This window comes from Cetorhinus maximus, chromosome 7, assembly GCF_964194155.1.
Source record: "Cetorhinus maximus chromosome 7, sCetMax3.hap1.1, whole genome shotgun sequence".
NCBI classification, from domain to species: Eukaryota; Metazoa; Chordata; class Chondrichthyes; order Lamniformes; family Cetorhinidae; genus Cetorhinus; species Cetorhinus maximus.
This window is the reverse complement of record NC_135885.1, coordinates 33,711,264-33,737,375: the sequence shown is the minus strand read 5'-3', so window position 1 is coordinate 33,737,375 and position 26,112 is coordinate 33,711,264. Positions and strand designations below refer to the sequence as shown.

At 42.7% G+C, this 26,112-nt stretch overlaps 1 protein-coding gene across 2 annotated transcripts in view; it reads left to right on the top strand.

Annotated features, from left to right (window-relative positions):
* nbeaa (neurobeachin a) overlaps positions 1-26,112 on the top strand; it is a 1,012,857-nt gene that overhangs the window by 868,376 nt on the left and 118,369 nt on the right. For both annotated transcript variants that reach the window (XM_078545316.1, XM_078545315.1), the window contains exon 46: positions 20,347-20,466. In XM_078545316.1, the coding sequence (XP_078401442.1) occupies positions 20,347-20,466 (120 nt within the window). The remainder of the gene's footprint in view (positions 1-20,346; positions 20,467-26,112) is intronic.

Genomic DNA, 26,112 nt, shown 5'->3' with positions numbered 1-26,112 from the left:
TCAAACACATACAAAAAAATGCCCAAAACTTAAGCTGTTCAGTAGATCTCTCATGTAATTGCTTATAGTGAGTTGGGACTTTCATTGACTTATTAACAATGAGATGCAGTCCTTGCATCTGTGAGCTTTAGGAATGGGAGGCAGTCTTTGGCAGTACTGGGATGAAGTCTGACCCTAGCAGTTTTTTTTAAATTCATTTGTGGCATGTGGCCGTAACTGGCAAGGCCAGGATTTGTTGCCCATCCCTAATTGCCCTTGAGAAGGTGGTGGCGAGCCATGGCCTTGAAACATCGCAGTTCATGTGGTTCAAGAAAGCAGTTTAAGGGAATTCTAAAAGGCAATTTTGACCGAGTTACCAGTGTCTGGGAGCATTGCAAGTTTCATTGCCAATTGCTTAACTTCTTTATGTTTCTATCTTAAAGTATTTAAGTATGAATCTTTTGCTGCTTAAAATTACAGGCTGAGGGTGTGCAATTTTCCAATGTGCACTTCAGAAGTACAGATACAGAAAATGTAGTTTACAGTTACTGAGTTTGCCAATTTATACAATTTTTAAGTCTGACATTACAATAGTGACTACACTTCAAAAATTGCTTAATTGCTGGGAAAGCACTTTGAGATACCCTAAAGTCATGAAAGCCGCAATATACATGCAAGTCTTTTTTAATAAAAAAATTTTTTTAATGTCATTCATTCACAGGATGTGGGCTTTGCTGGCTGGGCCAGCGTTTATTGCCCATCCCTAGTTGCTCTTGAGAAGGTGGTGGTGAGCAGCCTTCTTGAACCACTGCGGTCCATTTGGTGTAGGTACACCCAAAGTGCTTCCCTCCACTCCCCTCCCCCTCCACCTCACCCGCATGTGCTTGACCCCACCACCTCGCCCCAGCCGCATTGTCAGCCACCCAGGAAAAATGACTTGCCTGTGCCCTCGCCTGAATTGCAGTGCCTCTTCCTTGAAATCAAATGGGTGAATCTCACGAGCACTGTGCAACGTTAGTGTGCACTAACCTCTGAGCTCCCCTCGAAGCTCAGCTTGCCAGGTGCACGCCTTTTAAATGCCGTGCAGTCACGCCAAATGATCCAGCACGGGCAGATGATTCCAGCAAGCAAGGCTTATAATTATATGCAGATGTATAAAAATGACGTTCCCAACGTGCAGCAGGAGGCAACATGGCCCGCCATTGACAGGTGGAGCAGACAGTTGCAAACCGGCTTCACGACAGTGTGAAACTGATTTTTGGCTTCTCGCCATGTTGCCAGCCAATGCCCGCCATGCACCCGACGCCAATGGTGTCAGAAAATTCCAGCCAGAGATTGGGGAGAATGTAGAACTTGTTACACAAGGATTTGTTGATGCGATTAGCATAGGTGCATTTAGGGGGAAGTTAAATAAATATGTGAGGGAGTAAGGATTCCAAGGATATCTTGATAAAAGTGAGACAAATTAAGGTGGGAAGGCTCTCGTGTGCAACATAAACTCTGGCATAGCTTGAATAAGCACAGGGATAAATACAAGGTAGAGTGGGAGGAATTCCTAAGATATGTGCAAGAGAATTTTCTTAATCAGTATATTTCCAGTCAAGTTTGGAAGGAAGCAGTGCTGGATCTAGTTCTGGGAAATGAAGTGGGGCAAGTGGAGCATGTTTCAGTGGCAGAGCATTTTGGAAACGGTGATCAAAATATTATCAGAATTAGGATGGTTATGGAAAAGGTCAAGGTACAATCAAGTTTAAGAGTACTTACCTAGATCAGGGCTAATCTCATTGAGCTGGAAAGGGATCTGATCTGGTTGGATTGGAATCAAAGATTGGTATTTGAACAATGGAAGGCCTTCAAAGAGGAGTTGGTTTGGGCATAGAGTATTCCAGATGGGATCTGACCAAGGCTATGTAGCATTTTAGCATAGCTTCGTTTCCTTTGTATTCCAACCCATTGCAGGCCTAATCTTTCGGTTACCTTTTGTGCATATAAACTAGCTATTAATGATTTATGTATTTGGGCATCCAGATCCCTTCGTTCCTTCACAATTTCTAGTCCATTGCCATTAAGAAAATATTCTTGTTTATTTTCCTTGGACAAAGTGGATGATGTCCTTTGGTTCAATAATTCTAACGTCCATCTGCTTCTGGAAGAGAGGTGCTTCTGCCTGCATCCTAGGATTGAGATTCTGAGCTTCCTCTTGCAGGCTGCTTATCCAATTGGCAATGTGTCTGCTACTGTAAGGCTGGAGCCTCAGGTGATTCTGCTGCCCATTGAGACTAAAGCATCAGCCACTTAGAACACCATAAGATGTAGGAGCAGAAGTAGGCCATTCAGCCCATGGAGCCTGCTCTGTCATTCAATGAGATCATGGCTGATCTGATAATCCGCAACTCCACTTTCCTGCCTTTTCCTCATAACCCTTGATTCCCTTCTGATTAAAAATCTGTTGAAAATGGCACAATGCAGGGCATGTTCTTTTTGTTTGTAAAGGGCAAGGCCCTGTGTGTGAATGTATGTAGCTTCTAGCACACATAAGCTTTGACATCATGTCTCTTTTTTCAGCGATACTCAAGTTCTGTACTACCAAATGATTATTTGTATACCTGAGACAGAGGTACAACAAAAACAAAATGCAATAAAGACACGGTCCTTGAAAGCACGCCAAGTTCACAGAATCTCAGTGCAGAAGAGGCCCTTCGGCTCATCAAGTCTGCAGCGACACCTGAGGAACACTTGACCTACCTAGCTAATCCTATTTACCAGCTCTTGGCCCATAGCCTTGAATGTTATGACGTGCCAAGTGCTCATCCAGGTACTTTTTAAAGGATGTGGGGCAACCCACCTCCACCACCCTCCCAGGCAGCGCATTCCAGACCGTCACCACCCTCTGGGTAAAAAAGTTTTTCCTCACATCCCCCCTAAACCTCCTGCTCCTCACCTTGAACTTATGTCCCCTTGTGACTGACCCTTCAACTAAGGGGAACAGGTACTTCCTATCCACCCTGTCCATGCCCCTCATAATCTTGTACACCTCGATCAGGTAGCCCCTCAGTCTTCTCTGCTCCAACGAAAACAACCCAAGTCTATCCAACCTCTCTTTATAACTTAAATGTTTCATCCCAGGCAACATCCTGGTGAATCTCCTCTGCATCTCCTCCAGTGCAATCACATCCTTCCTATAATGTGGCGACCAGAACTGCACACAGTACTCCAGCTGTGGCCTCACCAAGGTTCTATACAACTCCAACATGATCTCCCTACTTTTGTAATCAATGCCTCGATTGATAAAGGCAAGTGTCCCATATGCCTTTTTCACCACTCCACTAACATGCCCCTCTGCCTTCTGAGATCTATGGACACACGCCAAGGTCCCTTTGTTCCTCAGAACTTCCTAGTGTCATGCCGTTCATTGAATACTTCCTTGTCAAATTACTCCTTCTAAAGTGTATCACCTCACACTTTTCAGGGTTAAATTCCATCTGCCAATTATCTGCCCATTTGACCAGTCTGTCTATGTCTTCCTGTAGCCCAAGACACTCAACCTTCCTGTTATCCACCCGGCCAATCTTTGTGTCATCCGCAAACTTACTAATCCTACCCCCCATATAGTCATCTATGTTGTTAATATAAATGATTAATAATAGGGGACCCAACACAGATCCCTGTGGTACGCCACTGGACACTGGCTTCCAGTCACTAAAGCAGCCTTCTGGCATCATCTTCTGACTCCTACACCTAAGCCAATTTTGAATCCACCTTATCAAATTACCCTGTATCCCATGTGCATTTGCCTTCTTTATAAGTCTCCCATGTGGGACCTTGTCAAAGCCTTTGCTGAAATCCATATAAACTACATCAACTGCACTACCCTCATCTACACACCTGGTCACCTCTTCAAAAAGTTCAATCAAATTTGTTAGGCATGACCTCCCTCTGACAAAGCCATGCTGACTATCCTTGATCAAACCTTGTCTCTCCAAATGGAGATAGATTCTCTCCTTCAGAATTTTCTCCAATAGTTTCCCTACCACTGATGTGAGACTCACTGGCCTGTAGTTCCCTGGCTTATCTCTATAACCCTTCTTAAATAGCAGAACCACATTAGCTGTTCTCCAGTCCCCTGGCACCTCCCCCATGGCCAGAGAGGAATTAAAGATTTGGGTCAGAGCCCCTGTGATCTCCTCTCTTGCCTCCCTCAGCAGTCTAGGACACAAATCATCCGGACCTGGAGATTTCTCCACTTTTAAGCCTGCCAACACCTCCAATACCTTATCACTCCGTATATCAATTTGCTCAAGAACCTCGCAGTCTCTCTCCCCGAGTTCGATACCTTCATCCTCATTCTCTTGGGTGAAGACGGATGTGAAGTATTCATTCAACACTCTACCGATGTAGATCTAGCACATGCATATTGCAGGATACCCAGTGACCTGGCCAATTTTCAAATGCAGCATGAATGTCTGGTTGTGTTGCAAGGCCTCAAGACATACATATCTGTAAGCCCAACAAAAGAACTGGAATAGTCATCCAAGCTTGGCTATATGAACAAAATGCATGTCTTTCTTAATGTCGGATCCAAATTCGTATTCATTGGACCGGCCGCTAAGCATGACCGTGCAGCCCTGCTTGAAAGCAAGTTACAAAAATGCTTGTTGGACTTGTGTATGAGTAGTGACCTGCCTGGCAGTGTATACAATAGGATTCATCCTCATGGTTCACTCCATACACGAATGTATGGCCTGACCAAGACACACACACAAGTGATGTCCCTTTATGCCCTATCTTATCTATGACTGGTTCTGCATAACATGAATTAGCCAAATGGTTTGGCAAGTTGCTATAACTAGTTCTGAGCAAGTTTTCCATATACATGGTGAAGGATTCCTTCACCTTTGCGAAGACCATACAGGACTTGCATATTAATAGCAAGCTGTATCCATGTGCTTGTTCATCATTACTAGCCTATTCACTAATGTACTGCTCAAGGAAGTCATAGACATTTGCACCGCATACTATATCATAATGATGTCTATGAACCACCATTGTCTGATTCTGTATTTATTGAACTTATGAACTCAGCAGCTCAGGCGTTTGAGTTCAGTTTTAACGATGTTTGTGTATGCCCAAATAGATGGTGTTGCCATGGGATCCCCTCTGGTCCCAACTCTCTCAAACATCTTTGTTGGTTTCCACAAGAAACAGGTCTTCAATGGAATAACCCCTAACCTCCTACCCCTTGCATATTTCCGATGTGTAGGTGATACTTTTGCGTTATTTGAATCTGCAGCTACATGCACACCTTAATGAGCTCCATTCTGCATTCAAATTAATCTTTGAAATGGAGCAGTCAAACAAGCTCCCTTTCCTCAATGTGTAAGTTGAGAAACCTGCTAATGGGTTCTCTACTACAGTCTACCATAAGCCCACGTTCACTGGTCAGTATACTCGCTGGGATTCCATCGGTTCCACAAAGTATAAGATTGGCCTTGTTGGGCAACCTTGTAAATAGGGCCCGAGCCATTTTCTCATGATGCAAGCTTGATGCTGAAATAGGGTGCATCAAAGCTATCCTGGGGGATAATGGCTACCCCGATCAGATCATTGCTCGCTGTATATTGTGTAAACTCATGAATGGGCCCAAGGCCGCCACCTTGAGTGCTGAAAAGTGCTCAGTCTACCTCAGATTATCCTGGAAGGATAAAGTGTCTCAAAAATTTGAGCAACAGGTGAAACTAGCCATTTCATGCTGCTACTCTGCAGTAGCAACACAAGTGGTGTTCTCCACTAGCAGGATGCTGCTCTGTCTACCACACAAATGAGTAATGTGGTACATGAATTTCACTGCCGGTGTGTAGGCCGTGTGTCCCAACGACTGGTGGATTGTATCAAATACAATCGACTGTTCGCAACAGGCAAAATACTGTTTGCAAAACTAAAATTATTGTGTCCAAACGATGTGACCCCGCGATCAGACAACATTTATTAAACAATCTTGTGTTAAAAAAATTTTTTCGTCGTTCATTCATGGGATGTAGGCATTGTTGGCTGAGCCAGCATTTATTTCCCATCCCTAATTGCCCTTGTTCAGAGGGCATTTATGAGTCAACCACATTGCTGTGGGTCTGGAGTCACATGCAGGCCAGACCAGCTAAGGACGGCAGATTTCCTTCCTGAAAGGACATTAGTGAACCAGATGGGTTTTTACAACAATTGACAGTGGTTTCACGGTCATCATTAGACTTTTAATCCCAGATTTTGAAAAGTAAATTCAAATTCCACCATCTGCCATGGTGGGATTCGAACCCGTTCCAGTGACAATACCGCTATGCCATTACCTCCCCCTAATAATTTAAGATTATCAGCCAGGCTCGCAGCATGGCTCATTAACATGTGTTAGAAGCTGCATATATTCACACACAGGGCCCCTGTCCTTTGCAAAAATAAAAAGAACATGTCCACGCGTTGCGTCTTTTTTAATGAAACAAAAGCTATGGGGACAGCCATTCCCTGGTCCATTCCCCATGGCAATGCCTTGACCAATCAGCGTCAACTTGCCTGGTTTGAATTTAAACAAAAGCTTGGCAGTTAAATGTCCCCTGGTGCATTCTCCATGGCAACGTCTCTATCAATCAGAGTCCACTTGCCAACCAACCAGCACCCTCTTCTCGTGCAGTTTAAAATGTTGTTCCCCTTTGAGATTTGATATTCTTGCGTCTGTCCTGATGAGTGCAATAAGAAAAACTTCGACAGCATGTCTCTTTTTTCAGCAATCTTATACACTACTCTATCTGCTATTTGGGAATTCATTTTTTTTTTAATCTTCCTTCAATTGGCAAAAGATTTTTTCTTGAAAGGAAAAGAAAATCTACTTGCAAACAGTGGATTCAAATCTTGTCTTAGTGAACAAAACCATGGCTGTAAGCAGCAAATTCAGAGTTGCAAATGCTCCTTCCAAATGTTCTGACAAAAAAGATTAAAATTAACAATAAAGTGGTGTATTCCAGTTAATTTTGTAGACCATTTTACTTCACGATTAAACAAGAAAATATGTGACCTGATTTTCCAACAATCTCTTCCCCTTCACAAAGGTACCCTTCCCCTCCAACCCCTGTTTATGCACTCTCCTGTAATCTTTTTCCTTTGCCCATCAGCTCACAGAGCTCAAACATTGGAATCATCGGATGGTTACAATACGGGAGTCCATTCTGCCCTTTATGTCTGTACCAGCTCTCTGCAAGAAAAACTGAGCTAGTCCCATTCCCCTGCCATCTTGCTGTAGCCCTGCAATTTTTTTCTCTTCAAATAATTATCCAATTCCCTTTTGAAAGTCATGATTGAATCTGCCCCAACCACACTCTGAGGCAGGGCATTCCAAATCCTAACCACTTGCTGTGCAAAGCGTTTCTCTTCAAGTGTTTTTGGTTTTTTAGCCATTCACCTTAAATCAACGACCTTTCTGCCAGTGGAACAGTTCCTGCCTATCTTTTCTGTCCAGACCTCTCATGATTTTGAGTGCATCAATCAAATTTCCTCTCCGCCTTCTCCAAAGAGAACAACTCTAGCTTCTTCAATCGACCTACGTAACTGAAGTCTCTCATCCCTGAAACCATTCTCATAAATCTTTTCCTAATCCTAATATCTTCACATCCTTCCTAAAGTGAGGTGGTGCCCAGCATTGGACACAATATTCCAGTTGCAGCAGAGCCAGTGTCTTATACAGCTTCAGCATAATTTTCTTGTTTTTGTACTCTGTGCCCAGGATCCCGTATGCATATTAATCACTACTCAACCAGCCCTTCCACTTTCAACAAGAGATGCACTCTCTTCCAATTCTTCCAACCGCTTCATGATATGACTCTTCTGTCGTCCTTCATTATTTTTTATTCATTCACGGGATGTGGGCTTCGCTGGCTGGGCCAGCATTCATTGCCCACCCCTAGTTGCCCTTGAGAAGGTGGTGGTGAGCTGCCTTCTTGAACCGCTGCAGTCCATGTGGTGTAGGTACACCTACAGTGTTGTTAGGAAGAGAGCTCCAGGATTTTGACCCAGCAACAGTGAAGGAACAGCGATATATTTTCAAGTCAGGATGGTGAGTGACTTGGAGAGGAAATTCCAGGTGGTGGTGTTCCCATCTATCTGCTGCCCTTGTCCTTCTAGATGGTAGTGGTCATGGGTTTGGAAGGTGCTCTCGTAGGAAACTTGGTGAATTTCTGCAGTGCATCTTGTAAATGGTACACACTGCTGCTACTGTGTGTCGGTGGTGGAGGGAATGAATATTAGTGGATGTGATGCCAATCAAGGAGCTGCTTTCTCCTGGATGGTGTCAAGCTTCTTGAGTGTTGTGGGAGCTGCACTCATCCAGGTAAGTGGACAGTATTCCATCACACTTCTGACTTGTGCCTTGTAGATGGTAGACAGGCTTTGGGGAGTCAGGAGATGAGTTACTCGTTGCAGGATTCCTAGCCTCTGACCTGCTCTTGTAACCACAGTATTTATATGGTTAGTCTAGTTCAGTTTCTGGTCAATGGTAACCACCCCCCAGGATGTTGATAGTGGGGGATTCAATGATGGTAATGCCGAAGAACACCAAGGGGTGACAGTTAGATTCTCTCTTGTTGGAGATGGCCATTGCCTTGCACTTGTGTGGTGCGAATGTTACTTGCCACTTGTCAGCCCAAGCCTGGATATTGTCCAGGTCTTGCTGCATTTGGACACGGACTGCCTCAGCAAATTTCATATTTCAACTTTCCTACATTCGTGTACTGCTCACACCTTTGATGCAACACCTCCTCAATGCCACTCATGTGCTTCACCTCTGCTACATTGCTTTTGAGTCCCCACCTCTCCTTTGCCAAGCAACACCCTTTTGCTTTCTTTCAGTTAAGGAGGCATAGTAGCCTAATGTTTAGGTTATAAAAACAGAAAATGCTGGTAATATCCACCACATCCGGCAACATCCCTGGAGAGAGAAACAGGGTTAATGTTCCAGGTCTATGATCTTTCATCAGAACTGTTACTAGACTAGTAATCCAATGGCCTCAACTAATGATCCCGGAGTCTCAAGTTGAAATCCCACCACGGCTGACGAATTTAAATTCAATAAATTAAATTCAATTAATTAAACAATCTGGTATTGAAAACTATTGTCAAGAATAGGCAGGACAAGGAAAGAGGTTCTACATAGTCAGTATGAGGAGCTACGCACCAAATTATGAAGCAGAACCTCAATGGTAATAATCACTGGATTTTTACCTGAGCCACATGCAAATTGGCATATGGCAAATATGACTAGAGAAATGAATGCATGGCTCAAAGACTGGTGTGGTAGAAGTGGGTTCTGGTTTGTGGGGCACTGGCACCAGTATTGGGAAAAGTAGGGGCAGCACCATTGGGACAGTCCACACCTGAACCACGCTGAGACCAGTGTTCCAGCAAGCCGCATAACTAGGGAAGTAGAGAAGATTTTAAACTAAGTAGTGGGGGCGAGGGGTCAAATTTTGGAAGATGTGGTAAATCAAAGAGTAGAGACAAGGCAAGAGGCAATGGTACTAATATGGAAAATGATAAACAGACTTTGACAGGAGGGGATAGAGAGTACACATCTAAGCAAATCAGCAAATAAGGCTAGAGATTACAAAAATAATAAAAGAACAAAACTGAAGGCTCTGTGTCTGAATGCACGTAGCATTTGAAACAAAACAGATGAACTAATAGGGTAAATAGAAATAAATAAGTACAATCTGATAACCTTTATAGAGACAAGACTGTAGGACGACATAGATTGGGACCTGAATATCGAAGGGTACATGACATTTAGGAAGGGCAGGAAGCTTGGAAAAGATGGATCAGTGGCTCTGTTAATTAATGATGGTATAAGCACATTAGAAAGAGATGACCTAAGTTCAGGAAGCCAGGATGCAGAAGCAGTTTGGGTAAAGATGAGAAATGTTAAAGGCAAGAAGCCAATAATGGGAGTGGTGTACAGGCCCACTAACGGTACCCACACAGTTGAATGGAGTTCAAAGGAAGAAATAATGGGAGTTTGTCAGAAAAGTACGGTGGTAATCATGGGGGATTTTAATCTACATAGGAAAATCAGATGGTCAAAGGTAGCCTAGATGAGGAGTTCATAGAATGTTTTAAGGATAATTTCTTAGAACAGCACTTTCTGGAGCCAACCAGAGCTTGACCTGGTATTGTGCAACAAAATAGGATTAATTAATGACCTCACAGTGATGGCGCCCCTAGGTAACTGATCATAATATGGTTGAATTTTACATTCAGTTTGAGGGAGAGAAGAGCGAGTACAAGACTAGTATTTTAAACTTAAATAAGGGCAATTATGAGGGCATGAAAGCAGAGCTAGCTAAAGTGAACTGGCAAATTAGGTTAAGGAATAGGTAAATAAAGATGCAGTGCCAGACATTTAAAGAGATATTTCAGAATACACAGAATAGATACATTCTAACGAGAAAGAACAATTCCGAAGGGCAGTCTCACCATCCATGGTTAACTGAAGAAAGGCAAAGATATTATCAAACTTGACGAAAAAGCATATAATTACACAAGGATGGGTAGCAGGTCAGAAGATTGGACAGAATATAAAGAACAGCAAAGAATGACTAAAAGGTTAATAATGAAGGAAAAATTAGAGTATGAGAGAAAGCTAGCTAGAAATATAAAAAGAGATAGTGAGAGTTTCTATAGATATTTAAATAGAAAAGAGTTAACAAAGTGAGCATTGGTCCTATAGAAGTGAGTCTGGGGAATGAATAATGGAAAATAAGGAGATGACAGATGAATTGAACAGGTATTTTGCATCGGTCTTCACTTTAGACGATACAAATAATAACCCAGAAATAGCTGTAAATCAGGAAATGGAAGGGAGGGAGGAACATGGGAAAATTACAATCACCAGGGAAGTGGTACTGAGCAAATTGTTGGAGCTGCAGGCTGAAAAGTCTCCAGATCCTGACGGATTTCATTCTGGGATCTTAAAAGAAGTGGCTAGTGAGATAATTGATGCGTTGGTTTTAATTTTACAAAATACCTTAGATTCTGGGAAGCTTCTATTAGATTAGAAAAAAGCAAATGTAACTCTTTTATTCAAAAAGGGAGGGAGACAGAAAGCAGGAAGCTACAGGCCAGTTAGCCTAACATCTGATATAGGGAAAATGTTGGAATCTATTATTAATCAAGCTGAGCCAACATGGTTTGTGAGAGGAAAATCATGTTTGACCAATTTATTGGAGTTTTTTGAAGAAGTAACATGTGCTGTAGATAAAGGGGAATGTGGATGTACTTAAGATTTCCAGAAGGCATTTAATAAGGTGCCACATCAAAGGTTATTGTGGAAAATAAAAGCTCATGGTGTAGGGGATAACATATTGGCATGGGAAGAAGATTGGCTAGCTAACAGGAAACAGAGAGTAGGCATAAATGGGTCATTTTTTGATTGGCAGGATGTAATGAGTGGTGTGCCACAGGGATCAGTGCCAAGGCCTCAACTTTTTACATTTTATATAAAAGACTTGGATGAAGGGACTGAAGGTATAGTTGCTAAATTTGCTAATGACACAAAGATATGTAGGAAAGTAAGTTCTGAAGAGGATATAAGGGAGGCTACAAAGGGTTATAGATAGGTTAGGTGAGTGCGCAAAGATCTGGCAAATGGAGTATAATGTGGGAAAATGTCATATTTTCCATTTTGGCAGAAGAATAAAAAAGAAGCCTAGTATCTAAATAGTGAGAGATTGCAGAGCTCTGAGATGCAGAGAGATCTAGGGTCCTAGTGCATGAATCACAAAAGGCTAGTACGCAGATACAGCAATAAATAGGAAAGCTAATAGAATGTTATCGTTAATTGTGAGAGCAATTTAATATAAAGTAGGGAGGTTATGCTTCAGTTGTGCAGGACACTGGTGAGACCAAATCTGGAGTACTGTTTACAATATTGGCCTCCTTATTTAAGGATGTAAATATATTAGAGGCAGTTCGGAGAAGGTCTACTAGACTAATACCGGGAATGGGCCGGTTGCTTTATGAGGAAAGGCTGGACAGGCTAGGCTTGTATCCACTGGAGTTTAGGAGGCAAGTTGATGGAAACCTTTAATATCCTGAGCAGTCTTGACAGGGTGGATGTGGAGAGGATGTTTCCTCTTGTGGGAGAACCTAGAAATAGGGGCCACTGTTTAAAATTAAGAGGTTGCCCATTTACGACACAGATGAGGAGAATTTTTTTCTCTCATAGGGCCGTGAGTCTTTGGGACTCCCTTCCTCAAAAGGCAGTGGAAGCAGAGTCTTTGAATATTTTTAAGGCAGAGGTAGATAGATTCTTGATAAACAAGGGGCTGAAAGGTTATAGGAGGTTGGCAGGGATGTGGAGTTGAGGTTACAATCAGATCAGCATGATCTAACTGAATGGCGGAGCAGGCTCAAGGAGCTGAATGGCCAACTCCTGCTCCTAATTCGTATGTTTGTCTGTCCACAGATGCTGCTAGACCTGCTGAGGATTTCCAGTTTTTTCCGGTTTTTATTTTAGAATAACTTCTTTCGATTTATGTTCAAATAGCCTTGAGATGGAACCTCATTTGATTAGCTTATTTGGTGACAGCCTCATATTGACTTAAAACTTTCAGGGAATCACATCCAGACCTTTTTCCTTTTCAGTTTATATTGATAATGTACACATTTATTGTGTCTTGCTCCATATGCTTTGTACAGAAGAGCAATAGAATTTCACTTTAGATTGCCCAAGCATAGAGCTAGCACAAGTATAATGGCATTTCTATGTGCTGGCAACTGATAGTATGTATTATCTTACATTTGTCTACATCAAAATATATGGCAATGTATTAGTCGAAAAGCTTTTCAATGCACCATTTGAAGATAGATACCTAGCATTTAACAGGTATTTATCCAATTTAAAACTATGCACTCTCCAACTCACCAACAGTAATGCCAAGGGCAGTCTATATTAAAGGTATTGCACTTACAGTGCATTTTGTTTGCGATCATTGTGCCATCATACTTTTACAAGCGCATTTTATTGATTTGTTCCAAGTAAAACTGCAGTAAATTACAACTGAAGAGATAGAGAATGCACAAATCTAAGCCAACGAAAACTACCAAAGGAAAACCTTTAAGGACTGATAAAACATTCAATCCTGAATGACAATAGAACACCTATCAATAAAACAAATGAGAAGGTGAACCAAATGAACCATTCAAATGTTTTTGACTTAATAGTTTAACCTCAGAACAGCTCAGGAACGTTATGAACCACATTCATGCACTCTGACCATGTGCAGCTTACACATCTTTCCAGAATGCTTGAGTAGGTTTTTCTTAGTTGAAGTTAAAAGGTGCATTCCATTATCCTGTGAAACAAACTGAAGATGCAATTTTTGAAACTTTTGACTTGGAAGTATATTGCTGTTCTTTCACTGTCGCTGGATCAAAATCCTGGAACTCCCTCCCTAACAGCACTGTGGGTGTATCTACACCACGTGAATTGCAGCAGTTCAACAAGGCAGCTCACCACCACCTTCTCAAGAGCAATTAAGGATGGGCAATAAATGCTAGCTGAGCCAGCAACGCCACATTCCATGAATGAATTTTTTAAAAGTCTTGTTACAACTGTACAGGGCATACAGACCACACCGAGAGTACTGTGTACAGGTTACAGAATCAGAGAATCTTTACAGGGCAGAAGGTGGTGATTCGGCTCATCGAGTCTGCACTGGCTCGCTGAAAGAGTGTTCTACCTAATCCCGCTCCCTGTCTTATCCCCATAACCTTACATATTCTTTCTTTTCAGATAGCAATCCAATTCCCTTTTGAATACCTCAATCGAACGTGCTTCCACCACCCTTTCAGGAAGTTTGTCCCTGGAATCATTCTTGTGAATCTCCCCTGTACTTCCTCCAATGCCTTCACATACTTCCTCAACTATGGTGCCTAGAACTGGATGCAGTACCCAAATGAGGCCTAACCAGTGACTTATACAAGTTTAACATGACCTCCTTACTCTTATACTCAATGCGCCAACTAATAAAACCTAGGATACCATATGCTTTATTAACGGCTCTCTCAACCTGGCCCTCCCATCTTCGATGATTTATGTGCATATATACCAAGGTCCCTTTGTTTCTGTACCTCCTTTAAAAATCTCCCTTTTCTTTATACTGTCTCTCCACATTCTTCCTGCCAAAATGAATCACCCCTCACTTTTCTACATTGATCTTCATCTGCCATTTGTCTGCCTATTCTTCCAATATGCCTGTGTCCTTTTGAAGTTCAAGACTGCCTTCATCACAGTTGACAATGCTTCCAATCTTCGTATCATCCTCAAATTTTGAAATCATGCTCTGCACGCCACAGTCTAGGCCATTAATATATATCAAGAAGAGCAAATATCCCAACACTGATCCCTGGGGAACTCCACTACAGACCTTCCTCCAATCTGAAAAACAACCATTTATCACTACCCTCTGTTTCCTGTCACTTAGCCAATTTCTTATCCAAGTGCCTACTTTCCCTTTTATTCCATGAGCTAGAATTTTGCTCACAAGTCTGTTGTGTGGCACTGTATGAAATGCCTTTTGAAAATCCATATATACCACATCAATAGCACTGCCCTTTTCAACCTTCTCTGTTACCTGCTCAAAAAACTCCAGCAAGTTAGTTAAAAATGCTTTTCCCTTTAAGAATGCATGCTGGCTTTCCTTAATTATCACACACCTGTCTGAGTGACTATTGATTTTGTCCTGAACTACAGTTTCCAGAAGTTTCCCTACCACTGAAGTCAAACTGACTGGTCTGTAGTTGCCGGCATTATCCTTGAACCCCTTTTTGAACAAGGGTGTAACATTCACAATTCTCCAGTCCTCCGGCACCATCCGTATCAAAGGAAGACTGGAAGATTATCACCAGTGCCTCTGAAATTTTCACTCTCACCTCCCTCAGTATCCTCGGATGCATCTCATCAGGTCCTGATACAGGCTGTCTAATACCTCCTCCTTCTCAATTGTAAATTCCTCAAGTTTACCAGTTACCTCTTCTCTCACCTCGGCCTGGGTAGCATCCTCTTCCTTTGTAAAGACAGATGCAAAGTACTCGTTTAATACCTCCGCTACTTCTCCTGCCTCCACATGCAAGTCTCCTCTTTCATCCCTAATTCGCTGTAGCCTTTCCTTTACCACCCTTTTATTATTTACATGGTTATAGAAGACCCTGGGATTCCCTTTTATGTTAGCTGCTAGACTCATTTCATGCTCCCTCCTTGCTTTTCTGATTAGTTTTTTTCAATTCCCCTCTGGTCTTTCTATATTCAGCCTGATTCTCCATTGTATTTTCTACCTGACATCTGTCATGCGCTTACTTCTTTCTTTTCATCGTCACCTCTCCCTCTCTCGCCATCCAGGGTGTTCTAGATTTATTTGTCCTACCCTTCCCTTTCAAGGGAATATACCATGACATTGCTTGCAATACTATCTCTTTGAAGGTAGCCCGTTGTTCAGTCACCATCTTTTCAGCCAACATTTGATTCCAACTAACTCGCCTCAGATGCATTCTCATCCCATCGAAGTTGGCTTTGCCCCAATTAATTATCCCTGCTCTGGATTGCTCCTTGTTCTTCTTCATGGCCAACCTAAACCTTATGATACAATGGTCACTGTCCCCTAAATTCTCTCCTACTGTTATTTGATCCACTTGGGCCAACTCATTCCCTAGAACCAGATCCAACAGTGCCTGCCCTCTTGTAGGACCAGAAACATACTGGTGCAGAAATTATCTTGAACACACTCCAGGAACTCTCACCCTTCATGTCCCTTTGCATTATTCCTATCCCAGTCTATATTTGGATAATTGAAGTCCCCAAGTATGATTGTTCTATAATTCTTGCACCTATCTGTAATTTCTTTGCAAATTTGTTTCTCTACATCCCTTCCCCTAGTTGGTGGTCTGTATGACACACTAACCAAATGTTCATTCCTTACATCTAGCCAGAGAGAGTCCGTCCTTGACCCCTCTGGAACAACCTCTATCTCCAGAACTGTAATGCCATCCTTAATCAATACTGCCACTCCCCCCACACCCCCACCTTTTCTTCCTTTCCTGTCTCTCCTAAATCCAGGAATATTTAACGCCCAGTCCTGCCCTTCTTTCAGCCAGGTCTTTGGGTTAGATGTCCTTATTTAAGGAGGGATATTCTTGCATCGGAGGCAGTTCAGAGCAGGTTCACTAGGTTGCTGTCTGGGATGAAGGGGTTGTCTTACGAGGAATGAAAAATAGAAAAAAGAAAGTTTGCATTTATATAGCACTTTTCACAACCACCATATGTCTCAAAATGATTTACAGCCAATGAAGTACCTTTTGAAGTGCAGACACTGTTGCAGTGTAGGAAACGTGTTAGTCAATATGCGCCCAACAAATTCCCACAGAATGTGATAATGACCAGATAATCTGCTTTTGTGGTGTTGATTAAGGGGCAAATGATGGTCAATACACCAGGGATAACTTCCCTACTCTTCTTCAAAATAGTGCCATGGGGTCTTCTACACACACCCGAGTAGACAAATGGGGCCTCGGTTTATCGTCTCATCTGAAGGACGGAACCTCCAACAGTGTAGTACTTCCTCAGTACTGCACTGGAATGTCAGCTTTGATTTTTGTACTTGAGCCCTGGAGTGGAAAGGCTTCAGGGTTGTGCCTGTACTCATTGGAGTTTAGAACAATGAGAGGTGATCTTATTCAAATATATAAAGTTCAGAGGGGGCTTGACAGGGTAGACATTGAGAAGATGTTTCTCGTCGTGGGGGGGATCTAGAACTTGGGAGCATAGTTTCAGAATGAAGGGTTGCCCATTTAAGATGGAGATGAGGAGGCACTTCTTCTCTCAGAGGGTCGTGGATCTTTGGAATTCTCGACTCCAGGGAGCTGTGGAGGCTGAGTCAATGAATATATTCGAGGTTGAGACTGATAGGTTTTTGAACTATAGGGGAATTAAGAGTTACGGGAACAGATAAGAAAATGAAGTTGAGGCCTGGATCAGAGCAGGCTCAAGGGGTTGCATAGCCTACTCCTGTTCATATTTCTTATGTACAGGCTGCAAGCAGCAGCATCTGTAGTTTCATTTTTGCCGGAAAACAAAATAAAATTTTTCATCAAGAATATATTTATTTTTTCTCAGGCAAATGGTTAAAATTTCAGTTCGTGTTTATGGGCATGTATGTAAAAACTGTGCAACTGCATAAATGAAGAATTTTGGAGTGTTTTCAGAAGTACTTCTGTTGATGAAAATTTGTGCTTCTTATTAAACTGAACAATTTAGCAAACTAATTGTACACTGTTTGAGGTCTGTAATAAAACTACCTCTGTCCTTCAAAGACCTACAATTCACTGCTGGGATATATTAAATAATGTTGCTTTTAAGGCCTGCTTTGTCAGTCAGATTATATTTCCTGCTCCATTTGTATATATGTAACAATTCTTGTAGTTACTGCTTCAAATTTCACAATCATAAATCAGCGACAATTTACAGCTGAAGAGATTGGAAAGATATGAATCAAATAGGAGAAAATGGCATACATTACAGCCACCCATGTTTAACATAGACAGTCAGCACTTAAGATCCCAGATCATGCACTTGAGTTTGCAGATAAAAATCAGCACTATTGTTGGCTCCCACATCAATGCGGCTCTGGGGATTCCACCTTCTGTTGCTGCTGCTCCAATTTTGAATACCAATGCACATTGAAGTAGCAGCTCTTTCGCGGTGAAAGGATGCTGTTACAGTATGCAAAACTGAAGCAACAGCAATGATAAAGGTAGGAACCCAATGCAGCACTAAGAGGGGAGAAATAGGATGGCTTGAGAGCTCACCTGGTTGGAGGGAAAAGTCATTCATGGTATATGGGCATTGCTGATGAGACCAACATTTGTTATCTATCCCTAATTACCCATATTAGTACCTTTGTCTCTTGCCTTGTCTCTGCTCTTTGGTTTACCACATCTTCCCAAATTTGATCCCTTGCCCCGACTATTTAGTTTAAAACCCTCTACTTCCCTAGTTTTGCCACTCGCTAGAACACTAGCCCAACACGGTTCAGGTGTAGACCACCCCAACAGTACAGCCCCACTTTCCCGAGTACTGGTGCCAGTGCCCCACGAAGCGGAAACCACTTCTCCCATACCAGTCTTTGAACCAAGCATTCATTTCACTAATCTTATTTGCTTTATGTCAGTTTGCATGTGGCTCAGGTAATAATCCAGAGATTAGTACCTTTGAAGGTCAGCTTCTTAATTTGGTGCCTAGCTCTTCATACTGACTCTGCAGAACCTCCTTTCTTGTCCTGCCTAAGTTGTTGGTACCTACATAGACCACGATAACTTGATCCTCCCCTTCCACTGTTAGTTCCTCTCCAGCCCTGAACAAATGTCCCGAACCTTGGCATCGGGCAGGCATCACAACCATTTAGACTCTCGTTCATTGCTGCAGAGAACAATGTCAATCCTCCTCGCTATACTGTCCCCTGTCACCTCTACATTCCTTTTTACTCGTCCCACTTGAATGGCTTCCTATATACAGTGCCATTGTCAGTCAGCTTATTCACTCTGCAGCCGCCCTCTCATCCAAACAAGCTGAAAGAACCTCAAACCTGTTGGACAATTGCAGAGGCTGACACTCCTGCCCTCTGGGTCCCCTTACCTGCCTCAGCTGTACTCACACCCTCCTGTCCCTAACCACCTTCCAAACCAGAAGACCCCATCCTAAGGGGTGTGACCACCTCCTGGTACCAAGCATCCAGGTAATTTTCCCTCCCTGATGTATCGTAGTATCTGCAACTCGGCCTCCAGCTCAATGATTCTGAGCCAAATCTCCTCACGCCGCAGACATTTACTGCAGACTTGTTTGCCCTGGATCACACTGGTATACAGGAACTCCCACATGCTGCAGCCATGACATACCACTTGTTCTGCCATCCTTATGTATTTTAATTAATTATTTATTTATTTTATTCAATTATTTATTTTCTTTTATGTATTTTATTAATCTTACCACCAGTTCTTGTACTATTTTATAACTTAAGAATAGAATAGACCTTAACTACTCACCAGATACTTACCAGATAATCAGCAACCAGCTAGCTTCTTCCCTTGCAGTAGAGCAAGAACAAATTCCTACAGGGTGAAAAAGTTAGAAAAAGTAAAGGAGCACTGCCTCTTCTCGTCACCGAACTCCCTCACCTCAGCAAACTTCCAGCAACCTGTTTAAGTCACGTTCCCAACCTGTTTAAGTCATGCTCCACTGCTAGGTCGCACTGATATGTCTGAATTTATATGTTCTGAAACAGTTGATGTTTCAGGTCACTGACCCCTTGTCAGAACTGGACTTCTTAGAAATCTAAGCAGAGTGTGGGAGGGGTGTAAGGGAGGAAAGAATAAAAATGAGGGTCTGTGATAGGGTGGAAGGCAAGAGAGTTTAAATGGCAAAAGGAATGATGGTGCAAGGCAAAAGTCCATGATAAAGGGACAAAAAAAGAAACAAAAGATGTGGCTAGAGGAAGGGTAAGTGTGAAAAGCAGAATCATCACCTACAGCTGCCATCCAGAAAAGCAATGAGTACTGAGTTTATGATCTGAAATTGTTGAACTCGACATTAAGTGCTGAAGGCAATGGAGCGCCTGTACGAAAGCAGAGGTGCTATTCCTCAAGCTTCATTGGAATGGTACATGAGATCAAGGTCAGACTGGGATTGGGGTGGAGAATTAAAACGACAGGTGACTGGAACCTCGGGGTCACACTTGTGCAATGAACAGAGGTGTTCCACAAAGCAGCCACCTAATCTGAGTTTGGTCTCTCAATGTAAAGGAGACAGCTTTAGTAGAGCAAATACAGTATATTTTGCTCTTGTAAAAATGATTCTAATCTTTACTACATCACTGGTGAAGCTGCAATTAGACTTTTGTGTGCAAGTTGAGCACCTTACCTTCTGCAATCTTATTTGATTACCTCTAGGGAAAAGAAAGCTTTTATACCGAACATTTCTTCCAGTCCATTTGAGACATGAAATACGTGCATTTGTTGTGTGGTCTGATCTTCCCCAAATTGCAGACCAACATTAGAGTTGTTTGAAATTGAAAGCTAATATGATAATCTTGTAAATGGAATATATATATATATATGTATTTTTATATATATGAATAATTTAAGTTAATATTTTGGGCAGTTCTGTCGTGTCTTTTTTAAAATTGTTCAGATCAGATGTGATCTTTCTTCTGCCTCAGAAGTGCTCACTTATTGATCAGACTTCCACAATATCATTGTCAAATAAATTCAACTGTTTGGTTTTATTTTTAGGAGCCATTTACCACATTTTTCCTTAATGCAAATGAAGGAAAATTTGATTATCCAGAGCGAACATTCTCCTCTGTAGCAAAATCATGGAGGAACTGTCAGAGAGACACCTCAGATGTAAAAGTAAGTGTTTCTGACTGTATTAAAGTACGTTGAGGCTGTTGCGCTACATGTACTTCATCATATTTGGGTAACTCAGGTTTTAGCAGACGAGTTTACTGGATGTCTCTGCCTCACTTTCTGTTCAGTGATAATGCAGCTTATGCATGCATTGATAGATATGCATGCACATTAAATTTTAATGTTGGAAAGAGTCAACATCGCTATCATCTCAATGTAAACATTAGAAGTGAAGTATAAGAATGGACTACCAGGGAACATTTTAAATTTAGATTCATATTAACTGCAGTTATATAGCAATGAGTACAAATTCCATATAGCCTTAGACCACCTCATGTCAGTGGTTTCATGCCTCTTTCTGATACTGCTTTTACATTCCTCTTACTTTAATCCATATTTAAGGGAACTGCTATCTGCCAGACAGCTTTTGGTGTTCTTACTACTTTATCTGGTTTCCTTAGCACAGCAATAGACTCAGAGACTTAAATAAATTGGTCTGCTGCCTAGATAGGGAAAGAGATTTTAAGTCATTATGTGGGAACCAGCTCACAGAAATTAGCCTTCCTGAATTCAAATAAAAATAAGGCCGATATAAAGCAGTCTGACTGCTTCAAGTGGCTTTACACCTGAATTACAGTGCACAGTTTTGCTTGATGTGAAGGTTTGGATTGACACCAACTTTAGGTAATAGCTGTCTCATTGTACCGTAGAAATATATTTAACAGCTTTTTTCTAAGTGAGGTTTTCAGCTGATATTTTAACTTTTAAACTCTGCAACCCTAGTTTGTACCTAACACTGTTTTTCACCGTTGTTGTTTAATCACGGATGTTATAATTTTCGTAGTTCAGCTTGAAATATGAAGCAGGATTTTGGGTTTCATGTCAGGATCCCGATGTCAAGGTCAAATGCAACTGTATGGGGAACAATCACCCCACAACAGTGATATCCCAGAGTTGGCCAATTAATGGCCAGAGGGTGGGCTCGCCGTCCAGTTAAAGATAGTGGGCAGGCTCTTGAAGCTGAAGGGCCATTAGGAGGTCCTGTAGCTCAGAGGGAGCTGCAGCCTGCCATGTTAGGTAAGAGAGAGGGAAGTAGACGTCTTCATCTTGAGGCTCCGTCTCTGTAACTTCTAAAACTTTTAGATTAAAAAATGACCAGGCAGCCTTGTCACCATCAATGAGGGGAATGCCTTCCACAGGGCAACAGCTATGATCAGGCAACAGGATTCTTGGATTTCTGAGCAGAAATCAAAGATCAGAGTTATAGCTTACCAAACATTTGTTCCAATCCTGGAATATGCAAGTTGTGTGTGGGATCCTTGTATGGCACCATCCTGTACAAATCAGTCTGGGAAATAGACCAGTGTAGGGGTGTAGGGAGGCAGTGGTGTCGTGACAATGTCACTGGACCAGTAATCCAGAAGCCCAGGCTAATGCTCTGTAGACACAGGTTCAAATCCCATCATGGTGTCTGGTTGAATTTAAATTCAATTAATAAAATTGAATTAATAAATTAAAAAAGCTAGCCTAATGGTAACCACAAAAGCACTGTCAATTGTCGTAAAAACCCATCTGGTTCACTAATGTTCTTTAGGGAGTTGACTCTTAAATGGCCTAACAAGCCACTCAATTGTACCAAACTGCTATAATGAAATCACAGGCACGATCCGGCATCGTCCTAGGCACTAGAAATGACAACAGCACACCCAGCCCTGTCAACCCTGCAAAGTCCTCTTTACTAACACCTGGGGGCTTATGCTAAAATTGGGAGATCTGTCCCACAGACTAGTCAAGCAACAGCCTGACATGGTCAGGAAACATACCTTACAGACAATACCCCAGACACCACCAGCACCGCCCCTTGGTTTGCCCTGTCCCAACAACAGGACAGACCCACCAATGGTGGCGACACAGTGGTATACAGTCAAAAGGGAGTTGCCCTAGGATTCCTCAACATGGACTCTGAACCCCATGAAGCCCCATGGCACCAGGTCACACATGGTCAAGGAAACCTGATAAAAGCAAAAAACTGCGGATGCTGGAAATCCAAAACAAAAGTAAAAATATTTGGAAAAACTCAGCAGGTCTGGCAGCATCTGTGTGGAAGAACACAGTTAATGTTTCGAGTCTATATGACTCTTCAACAGAACTAAGGAAAAATTGAAAAGAGGTGAAATATAAGATGGTTTAAGGGGGGGTGGTGGGACAGGTAGAGCTGGAGAGATGGCCAGTGATAGGTGGAGATAGCCAAAAGATGTCATAGACAAAAGGACAAAGAGGTGTCAAACTGAGGCCCTATCTGGTGAACATCAAAGTTTCCACGGCATTGTTTCAAAGATTAAAGCAGTGGATTCCTCCCTGGTGTGCTGTCCAACACTGAAAAAGATAAAAGCAAAAAACTGCAGATGCTGGAAATCCAAAACAAAAATAGAAATACCTGGAAAAACTCAGCAGGTCTGGCAGCATCTGCAGAGAGGAACACAGTTAACGTTTCGAGTCCGTATGACTCTTCAACAGAACTAAGTAAAAATAGAAAAGAGGTGAAATATGGGCTGGTTTAAGGGTGGGGGGGTGGGGGGGGTAGAGCTGGATAAAGGGCCGGTGGTAGGTGGAGATAACCAAAAGATGTCATAGACAAAAGGACCACCTTCAACACCTCTTTGTCCTTTTGTCTATGACATCTTTTGGTTATCTCCACCTATCACTGGCCCTCTATCCAGTTCTACCCTCCCCCCCTTAAACCAGCTCATATTTCACCTCTTTTCTATTTTTACTTAGTTCTGTTGAAGAGTCATACGGACTCGAAACGTTAACTGTGTTCCTCTTCGCAGATGCTGCCAGACCTGCTGAGTTTTTCCAGGTATTTTTATTTTTGTTTTGGATTTCCAGCATCCACAGTTTTTTACTTTTATCTTTTTCAGTGTTGGACAGCACACCAGGGAGGAATCCACTGCTTTAATCTTTGAAACAGTGCCGTGGGAACTTTGATGTTCACCAGATAAGGCCTCAGTTGCACACCTCTTTGTCCTTTTGTCTATGACATCTTTTGGTTATCTCCACCTATCACTGGCCATCTATCCAGCTCTACCTGTCCCACCCCACCTTAAACCAGCTTATATTTCACCTCTTTTCTATTTTTCCTTAGTTCTGTTGAAGAGTCATACGGACTCGAAACGTTAACTATGTTCCTCTCCACAGATGCTGCCAGACCTGCTGAGTATTTCCAGGTATTTTTATTTTTGTCAAGGAAACCTCCTACTGGTTACCACCTACCATCCCCCCACCTCAGATGATGAATCAGTACTCCTCCATGTTGAACACTTGGAGGAAACACTGAGGGTTGCGAGGGCACAGAATGTACTCTGGGTGGGGACTTCAATGTCCATCACCAAGAGTGGCTTGGTAGCACCACTACTGACCGAGCTGGCCAAACCCTCAAGGACGAAAGACTGGGACTTCAGCAGTTCAAAATTGGGCAACCATGAGGCACTATGAACCTATGAGCCATCATCAGCAGCAGAAGTGTATACAGCCACAAACTGCAACCCTATGGCCTGGCATATCCCTCACTCTACCATTACCATCAAGCCAGGGATCACCCCTGGTTTAATGAAGAGCGCAGGAGGGCATGCCAGGAGCAGCACCAGGCATACCTAAAAATGATATGTCAACCTGACAAAGCTACAATGTAGGACTACTTATATGCCAAACAGCAGAAGCAGCATGCGATAGACAGAGTGATCCCACAACCAACAGATGAGATCTAAGCTCTGCAGTCCTGCTACATCCAGCCATGAATGGTAGTGGACAATTAAACAACTAACTGGAGGAGGAGTCACCACAAATATCCCATCCTCAGTGATGGGGGCAGCCCAACATATCAGTACAAAATACAAGGCTGAAACATTTGCAGCCATCTTCAGCGAGAAATGCCGAGAGGAACTCCTACTGAGGTCCCCAGCATCACAGATGCCAGTCTTCAGTCAGTTCGATTCACTCCATGTGATATCAAGAAACGTGTGAAGGCACTGGATACTGCAAAAGCTATGGGCCCTGGCAATATTCCGGCAATAGTACTGAAGACTTGTGCTCCAGAACTTGCCACACCTCTAGCCAAGCTGTTCCAGTTCAGCTACAACACTGGTATCTCCCCAGCAATGTGGAAAATTGTCCTGATATGTCCTGCCCATAAAAAGCAGGACAAATCAAAACTGGTCAATTACCACCCCATCAGTCTACCCTCAATCATCAGCAAAGTGATGGAGAATGTCTTGACAGTGTTATCAAGCGGCGCTTGCTTAGCAATAACCTGCTCATTGATGTTCAGTTTGTGTTCTGCTAGGGCCACTTAGATCCTGACCTCATTACAGCCTTGGTCCAAACATGGACAAAAGAGCTGAACTCCAGAGGTGAGGTGAGAGTGACTGCCCTTGACATCAAGGCAGCATTTGACCGAATGTGGCATCAAGGAGCCCTAGCAAAACTGGAGTCAGTGGAAATTGGTAGGGATGAGGGGGGAAATTCTCCACTAGTTCAAGTCATACCTAGCACTAAAAAAGATGGTTGTAGTTTTTGGAGGTCAGTCATCTCAGTCCTGGGACATCGCTGCAGGAATTCCTCAGGGTAGTGTCCTAGGCCCAACTATCTACAGCTGCTTCATCAATGACCTCCCCTCCATCATATGGTCAGACGTGTGGATGCTTGCAGATGATTACACAATGTTTGGCACCATTCGTGACTCCTCAGATACTGAAGCAGTCTGAGTCCATATACAGCAAGACCTGAACAAAACTCATGCTTGGGTTGACAAGTGGCAAGTAACATTCACACTACACAAGTGTCAGGCAATGACCATCTCCAACAAGAGAGAATTTAACTATCTCGCTTCGACATTTAATTAGCATTGCCAGCACTGAGGCTGGGAATTCTGTGATCAGTAATTCACCTCCTGACTCCCTTAAGCCTGTTCACCATTTACAAGGCGCAAGTCAGGAGTGTGCTGGTATGCTCTTCACTTGCCTGGATGAGTGTAGCTCCATCAACACCCAAGAAGCTCAACACCATCCAGGATAAAGCAGCCCACTTGATTGGCACCCCATCCACCACCTTCAGCATTCACTGCATCCACCATCAACCCACAGTAGCAGCAGTGTGTACCATCTACGAGATGCACTGCAGCAACTCACCAGCGCTCTTTCAACAGCACCTTCCAAACCCGTGACCTCTACCATTTAGAAGGACAAGGGCAACGGATGCTTGGGGACACCACCATCTTCAAGTCCCCCTCCAAGTCACACACAATCCTGACTTTTGACTTGGAAATACATTGCCGTTCCTTCACTGTTGCTGGGTCAAAATCCTGGAACTCCCTTCCTAACCGCATTGTGGGTGTTCCTACAATATATGGGCTGCAGCAGTTCAAGAAGGCAACTCACCACCACCTTCTCAAGGGCAATTAGGGATGGGCAATAAATGCTGGCCCATCCAGTGACGCCCACATCACATGAACAAATTAAAAAAAAACAGCCTTGATCAAAGATTTGGAATGAACAACAAAGGAGGGAGAAAAGTAGACAGAACATGTTGTATAAAATATGGAATGGACTGGTGGGAATTGGCAGAACCAAGTACCTACTGCCTTCAGGTAAT